At 34.6% G+C, this 8,715-nt stretch overlaps 1 protein-coding gene across 1 annotated transcript; it reads right to left on the reverse strand.

Moving 5' to 3' along the window:
- Positions 1-433: 433 nt before the first annotated feature.
- On the reverse strand, positions 434-2,716 carry AL4 (alfin-like 4). Its single transcript, XM_079050923.1, has 5 exons — positions 2,474-2,716; positions 2,307-2,339; positions 1,298-1,526; positions 1,062-1,194; positions 434-952 (listed from the first exon to the last, which is right to left on the reverse strand). Exons 1-5 carry the CDS (start codon positions 2,568-2,570, stop codon positions 680-682), a joined length of 765 nt encoding a protein of 254 aa, XP_078907049.1. The 5' UTR covers positions 2,571-2,716; the 3' UTR covers positions 434-679.
- Positions 2,717-8,715: the final 5,999 nt, after the last annotated feature.

The raw sequence follows: 8,715 nt of genomic DNA on the forward strand, positions 1-8,715 counted from the left end.
TACCAAACAAAACCTACTGTGAAGTGAAGAAGTCAAAAAGTCAAAATACATGTTCTTGTCGTTGGCGTCAAGATTAGAGATTACACATTAAATTGATTATGTCCTGAAATAAAATATGGATGACAACTGAAGGACTGGAAATATAAATTCCCCAAACGTGTTTGTCATAACCTGTGGCCTGTGAGGCCCCTTGGGCTTTATCATGAAACCTTTTTATGGGCACCATTTGTTTTTTACCGTTTTTTCCGTCACATCTCCATCAAATACTTATCAAGTTTTATCTTTATTTTCTTAAATCCAATTGAACCTATAACCTCGTTATGGTAAAAAGTGAGACAAAGTAAATGATTAAAAAAAATGTTCCCACATGATGATATTGACAACAAATCGCTTCCTACCTTGTTCCACCTTCTGAGCATAGCAAAATAGAATATGACAAACACATAAAATCCAATCTTCCATTATAAGAAAGAAAAAGTTTGTTCAGCTAGTTAAAAACTAAAATAAAGACCCTGTCACTAATTTCAATGAAATGCACATTTAAACCCTACAAACACCATGTTCCACTTCCACTTCCACTTCCACTTTCTCCATAAAAACAGACTTACACTGATTGATTGCTTGATTGATGGATACATACATGATCATGAATCATGAATCATGATCATGATCATCATGATCATGGGCGAGCTCTTTTGTTGGTGCAAGCAGGGCATTTATACTGCTTGATATGTTCAGCTCTTGCTGGAGTTATCTTCACACATGAACCATGGAACCACTTCTCACAAATATCACAGCAAATCCAAAACTCATCAGATGCATAATTCTCACCACATGAACCACATAACGTGTCCCCATGTTCCTCTTCATCTTCATCATCCAAACCTTCATCATCATCATCTTTTGGTGTTGACACTTTTGGAAACTTAGCAGGTGGTTCAGACCCTTTCGCCTTTTTTAACAACCAAAACAAATATACATATCATGTAAAAATATAAAAACGGACTTTATTTCATTTGCTTGTTATAGAAACACAAGGGAATTGAAATAGAGAAGAGAACCTTAGAGTTTGGCTTTGACTTGCTGCTGCTGTGGTTTGACACAGTTGACTTCTCCTTCACTTGCTTCTTAGCTGCCCCTGACACAACTTCAAAGATTGTTGGGAGATCATTTATCATGTTGAAAAGGCGCTTCCTGTATATTCCAATTTGGTCGATAATAAGAACTATTATATACATTTAATGGGATCTTGAATCATGAAAAGTAATAAAAGAAAGAAATTCAAATACCATAATACCTATCTGCTTTATCAAATCCAAATCTAGCCCCAAAATAGAAGGCAACAGAAAGAAGCCATGCATCACCATGAACAGCAACTAAAGCAAGCCAGTCCTTTTCTGGCATGCCATCTCTAGCAAAGTTAATTCCAAGTGCAGGTTCCGGAAGCTCTGGTGGGACCTCTTCAGCAGGCAAATTCACTTCCCATTGCTCATTAGGGAATCCATACAGACACAGGTTTTCCTTTTCTGTTATGTTTTCCATCAACAAACAAAATGTAATATTCAAGTGTGATTAAATCATAAACTTATGAGGTGTTTCATGTAATCATGTTTAGTGTAATCTAAAAAGCCTCCATCATAACAATATTATGAATTATCACTCTTTTGTGAAGCACCCAATCCAAGAAAGATAATAAAACAAGTAACAACCAAGAGGTAAACAATTAATACATGTAACATGTGTCATTTAATTAATGTAATCAATGGAAAGCACTAGAATTCTTGCAGTTGAACCCCTGTAATGACAGTAGCAACTATATTATGAGTAATATTATTATTATGACATAAAGCAAAAGCAACACTAAAGTACATGAAAATTGAAGGACACATTTTTCAACACTAAAATAGAGTAAATCATCCAGAGATGTACACAGAAGAACAAAATTATACTTCCTTCCTTCCGTCTATGGAAATTGAATGCCCATTTTTGGATGTATGAAAACTTTTGAGATACGTGATGTTGATTTCTCTTATAAAGGATTCGATTATTTTGTTGGTATTTAATGGTGTCTATGATATTTTCCTTACAATCGAAGACTTCCATAGTTGAATTTTCGTGGAAAGAAGAGAGTAGCAGATATAGTTAAGATTATTGTTATATCCTCCCAAAATTCTTCCTAAAATCCCGCTTACTGGACACTGTGTTTACTTCTGTAAGTGCAATTTTTTTCTGTAAATGTCCGTTAGCAGGATTTTCATGAATTGTTAAACCCTATTTGAACGGAATTAAACGAAAAGAACACTAACCAGGGTCGCACTGCTGATAAAACTCTTCTACATCTGTGAAAACTCGAACAAAATCAAAATTAGATGACAAAATTTAGCAAATTCAACAGGTAAGCTTCAGAAAACGAATAGTGAAAAGTAATTTTGGTTGAAAATTTCAAAAGAAGCAAAGGGTTTCTAGTATCGACCAGTAGTAAGGGCTTTGATGATGCCAGCTCTTCGACTCTTAAAATCTCTAAAAACTTCTTCGACAGTTCGAGGGTTGTAGGGTTGACTTCCGTCCATCTTCGTTCAACGCAATCGTATGTGCTTGCGTGTAAACACGTGAGTTGTTAGATCGGAGAAGCAGCAAAATTTGGGGGGATGAAGTGTAGGAAGAAGGTGAGGGGGGAATTGGGGAGAAATTATTTGACCTGGGCTGCAAGAAGAGAGAGATGAAATTGGATTGAAATCGAATGATTTAACGAGGAGCATTTGATAAGAAAGAGGAAAAAACTTGACTCGCTGATGTCCATGGATGTCGGATTTGGCCCATTAAGGCTTGTCAAAACAAAAACCCTAGATTTCTGTACAAACCAAAAAACAATTTCCTTTTGTTTTCTTTGTGTTTATGTTTATAATGGGTGTTTGGGAGTGTTTTTAAAATGTTTTATTGATATTGGCCTTTTCTAAAAGCAAATAATTTAAAAAGGTGTTTGAAAATATTAATTTTATAAATAAAAAAAATGGTTTTTCAAAAAATCAAATATTTATGACTTTTCAAAAAGCCAATAAAAATTTTGAGAAACAATCCCAAACATGCCCATAATTTTAAAATGGAGTTTGTTCATTTGTTAACAATGGTGTATGTGTGTTTTATCTCTTCGAATTGATAAAATAAATATTTGATTTTAGTGCATTCCTTAATATATTATAATGTACACTAATGTTATAATAAGCTTGTGTTTTTTATGCCATGTTTTGCAAGTATATTAATCTAATTGTAATCTTTAGGTACATATATTCTAAATATAGTACTCTAAGTGTGGCATCATGATCTACGTGTCTATGGTAACAGATGTATCTATGTACTATTGTATCATGTAACCTTTTGGTAAATGGCGTCATGACTTGTATCTTCATTTGATATCAACGTATAAGCATTGTATATGTTGTAATTGACAAGTTAATGATCGACGGAGTTGATTAATAAACACATCGATTGGATGGATGTTCAATATAGAAATGCTTCAAACGATAAATAGCATGTAATGATCACTATTATTGTAAAAGTCGTCGTAATGTTATAAATCAAGGACTTGTACATGTAATTTTAATACTATGTTTAATATATCACTATGTGTGGTTTATTTGTGATTGGTGTTTTACAAATGTAGGTCGGTTGATAATGGGCAACGTTGATGAAATGAGTTGTGTGTTATTATATATCAATGGAACAAAAGCTAGTCTGGCATAATAATGGTGATTCGGATGAAATAACTACCGATGAGGTTTGTTTTAAAATTTATATTAATTCACATTGTATATTTCCTTTTTAGGAGTAATATACAGTCCTTTCTTTGTTTCGTTAATGGCATTTGATGAATCATGATGGTTGAAAACAAACTTAATCTGTCAACAAGTTATTTAAAGAGGATTACTATTACCAAATATCATGGTGATGTGTTGGTGATGTTGCGAAAGATTTATCCGTTATAATTAAATGTTGATATATGTGAGACCTAAATAATTCAAATTTTGTGATTGATAAATCATGAGGTTTAGTCTTGAGTCGGGTGGCAATATAAATGCGTTATGAATTGTCATTAAAGAAAAAGTGTGACTTGCATGTCGCATGGTATGACGGTGGGGCTAACATAAAACATTACGATGGTGTCTGGTTATACGGTATACTACATATCAAGCTAGTTACCATATCATGGTGACACATTAATTGACTTGTAAGTCACCTTGAAAGTCATATTCGAGGGTCGCAATGTTAAAACGATCTTGTTGTGAGTTTCCTTCATTTCTCATAGCCCAAACTTGTCAAAGGCTATTTTTTAGCAACGTGGAGCTAGGATGTTGCAGTCATTAAAAATAAATACTATAATCAAATCATGGGGTCAAAATGTATTAAAGTAACCCAAAATGCAATATTTGAAGAGTATGTGTGGCCCGGTACCCTAAGAGAAAAATCCCACATGGCCTGGATGAGATAGTCGGGTCGTTCAGTAATGAAGCCCGAAGTAGATCCTACATGACTTGAGTGAGATCAATGTATAATTTTGCATGGTATGCATACATGCATTATAGCATTTTGGTTTGACTTGTTGACTTGAGTTGATTGACGCATTAAATAGGGTAAGATACTTATTTATGTTCAATAACTTTCAAATCTTAATTATGAGAGAATTGCTCAGGTTCTAGTATTCAAGAGGCTAAAAAGGTGCATTCAATTAGGATTAGCAAAGTAATTCAATAATCAAATTTGAATTAAAGATACAAACACCTATCTTTCTTCCAATTTTATGTTGGTTGCGAAGTTAGAATTTGAAATCAAGTTGGGGGGTTTGAGTATTGATGTAACGTCCCCAAATTCATAACCAAAAAATTAGTTTTTATATTAAATAACATATCAACCAAATTTGTTTATCAAAACCATAAGGAAATCATAGTGTAACCATAATCATCCAAAATACATTAGAGTCAATAAAGCGGAATATCATGGTGTGTGCGATGCGATCTTTCCGAGATCTTCCCTTTCGATCCAGAAGTACTCGAAACATAAACTGGAAATTGTAAGCACAAAGCTTAGTGAGTTCCCTTAAATACCCCATACCATACATACAAAGGGCATTGCCTAGGGATGGCAAAAAAAACCCGAACCCAACGGGGAAACCCGAAACCCGATCATTTCGGGTTGGGTAACGGGTCGTTATCGGGTTTTTTATCGGGTTCGGGGCAGGGAGTGGGTTATCCTCACCCCGACCCGTCCCGCCCCGATTATATATATATATATATATATATATATATATATATATATATATATATATATATATATATATATATATATATATATATATATAATATGTTCGAAACCTTTTGATGTTAATTTCACGCGTTCAAATATAAAGTACTTATTGTGGACAATCTTTTTAGTTATTAATAATCTGGTGTGAATGATCATTTTTTTATGTTTTGACGTATTACACTAAACTTAAATCAAATAATTTTTAATATAACATCCAGTTTATTTTATTAAAGTGATGCATCCTATTTTTAATTTAAAAAGAGATGCTAGAACATGTATTTTTTATAAGATATCGGGATACCCTAAAACAAAATAAAGATTTCGTTATGAATTGTTTGTAAACCCGATAAGATACCCGAAACCCAATGGGGCGCCCCAATAAGATACCCGAAAGATATCGGGGCGGGTTTGGGAAACCATGCCCCGCCCCGAACCCGCCCTGTTTCCATTCCTAGCCTTGCCCAACAACCATCGAGCCCTGCCCAAAACAGATCTGTCAGTAACATGCGAAGGGCCTCGCCCAACACAATTATCAGGCCCCACTTGGTATACATACAAACACATACAACACATGCAAGAGTCACACAGACAACTATCATACAAATGACAGTAATCCATGGGTTGGCATTAGTGCCTTCGGCCCGCCAAACACTGGGAGGAAACTCACCTCAATCTGCTGAAAAATCAGATAAATGCTCGGACTGCTATTCTGGGAAATCTTCTCACTAAATATGATCAAATAATATATTAATTAACTATTAGTTCACAGACCATAACCGAGAGCCCAAGTCCATAATCCCGACTCTTAAAGTAAAAGATCAATTTTACCCCTTCAGGCTAAACCCACTCCAATGTAAGCCCACACCTTCAAAATAGCCCAAAAAGCATCATAGGCTCACAACTAGTAGTACGCCCCGCGTAGTCAATTTGACCGCAAACGGGCCTTAGACCCAGTACACGCAGCGTACTCACAAATACGCCTAACATACTGGTCAGAGTCCCAAACCTTATGTAAAGGTATTAATCCCTTAAGATCTTAACGTCCAAATCTTAGATCTACATCTAAATAAGGTCTTAATCCATAAAGTTGGCAACTTTACTCACTTGCATGTCTTAATAAGACCCAACACTAAACCGTATGTCCAAAACTTCATAAAAAGGCCAACAACTAAAACATGTGTGAACTTTAACTCTCAATATTTGATTTTTATGACTCCATACACTCCTAAATGCTCAAAAGGACAGCTCAAATGGTCTGGAGTAATCCATACTCCACAAGACCAAGGTTTTAGGACAATAACGTGCATAAACATATACATAAAGAGATCTAGAACAAAGAACTCCAAGGTATGAACTTGATACTTTCTAAAGATGCACAAGAAGGTGTAGAATCTGGATCCAGTGGATTGAATGCACCACTCCTTATTCAAGGAACTTCCTTTGCCACCAAGAACCACCCAAAAACACCACAAGATCACTATAAGGCTCAAAAACACTCAAAAGAGGGCTAGGGCTTCGTCAGATATCTTATAGGGTAAGGAGGTTGGTGAGGGGCAGCCTCAAGCTCCATAATGATGCTTAAATAGGGTCCAAACCCTAAGAATTATGGTTTGTCCCCTGACCACATACACCCCGCGTACTAGGAGTACGCCCAGCGTACGCGCCCTACCTTTAATTTTTCACTTTACGCCCCTTGGGACCAAAATTGCAAACTAAATTAATACCAAGGATCAAAATGAGAAATACATGGAATCCGGGTGTTACAATTGAGTATTATATGGTGGTTGTAATTTATGTATTGAATTTAGGGTGCTAAGAAAACACTAAAACAAATATGTTAGTATAAATTATAACATATATTGTTGTGTAAAAGTCTTGAACTAAATAGTTACTTACTTTATGGATCCTGAAATGAAAATTGTAGATATCGATGTTTTTGAGTTAGATTCTAAATGTAGAATATATAAATAAGTAGAAGCTTTAAGTGTTTGTTTAGTTTCATGATAATTATGGATTTGAAATTCATACACTTCTTAATTGAATTGTAATTATGATGAAAATAAGCCACAAGATGTGATAGATATTGTATTGTGTGATAGCAGGATCAAATAAGTGAATTGTGGTGAAACCTTGAACTAGAAATATTAAATTGAAAAGAATATGTAGGTTCATTGAGCGAAATCGATTAACATCGAATATAATAAATAATGGTTTATCAAAAAAGGTTTTTCACTAAGAAATTTATCACAAAGAGAACAAGCACAAAGCTACAGTTCGTGAATCAATTGATGACACGAACCCCTGATGCATGGATTTAAATAAAGCATGATTATGAGAATCCCTACATTTCAGGGATTTCACCTAATCTATGTATATATATATATATATATATATATATATATATATATATATATATATGAAATATATCTGATATCTTTAATAAATCGGATCTGCTTACTAACTACGCATATATGTATAAATACATAAGCATTACATTGGCACACTGACACGGCTTGGTAGATCAAAACTTCATGCTGAAGCTGATGGAATTCAGTGTGAATTGGTTTTTGCTCATCAGGTTCCAAGGGTTCGACCTTACAATCCCCCAATCTGATGATATCAAAAACCAAACCTATCTTTAGAAATTGAAAGTGTCGGCATGAATTTTTAGCAACGAGAATAGATGCTCCTCCTTAGAGTCAGCGCCGGTGTCTAGGAACATTCATATGTCAGAGAAATCATTTAATCCCCCTTTTAGCATCATCAACAAATCCCCCTCAACAATAGATTGACTTGAAAAAATGTGTGGAACAGTGAACCATGAAGCAGGGAAGACAACCTTAAAATCTCCAGTGTCAGAAAAAATGCAATGAAACGTTGGGATAGTGGTTGGTGTATCATACTATTGTGTTGTTGCAATAATAGATCATTTACACAATGTTGCGAAGTCTCATATGTGTATAGTGTAATACACATAATCATTAACTTCTTTTATTAGAATAATAAGAGGATGAGAGTGATATGATACGTGTAGCATATTCTGGTACGAAACATACCAATCGACATAGAATGTCAAATTTTCATCAATGTATGGCGAATACAGTGAGTCATCAACTTCTTAGTTAGAATCTTTATAGGGTAAGAGTGGGTGGGTGCGTGTAATACATCATGGTACATGATATATCCATCCGACATAGAGTTTCAAACTTTGATCAGTGTGTGGTATAATACAATGAATCATTAAGTTCTAAAAATAGAAGACTTGTAATGTAGGAGAGGTTGTTGGATGTATCAATCATACTATAGTTTATCAGTGTGAATCATAAACATATGATTTGTAACTCAGCAGTAGGGATTGGTTTAACTTCCAACATCATCAAGTTATGGGTATGAAACACTCAAGTCTTATTTAAAAAT

This window comes from Lactuca virosa, chromosome 5 (genome assembly GCF_052849685.1).
Source record: "Lactuca virosa cultivar CGN04683 chromosome 5, Lactuca_virosa_CGN04683_v6, whole genome shotgun sequence".
Classification (NCBI taxonomy): domain Eukaryota; kingdom Viridiplantae; phylum Streptophyta; class Magnoliopsida; order Asterales; family Asteraceae; genus Lactuca; species Lactuca virosa.

Coding starts and splice junctions, on each gene's coding strand:
- AL4 (XM_079050923.1), bottom strand. CDS start 2,570: ATGGACGGAAGTCAACCCTACAACCCTCGAACTGTCGAAGAAGTTTTT. Junction 1,195..1,297: donor GGATTTGATAAAGCAGATAG/GTATTATGGTAT, acceptor TGGAATATACAG/GAAGCGCCTTTTCAACATGA. Junction 953..1,061: donor AGTCAAAGCCAAACTCTAAG/GTTCTCTTCTCT, acceptor TTGTTAAAAAAG/GCGAAAGGGTCTGAACCACC.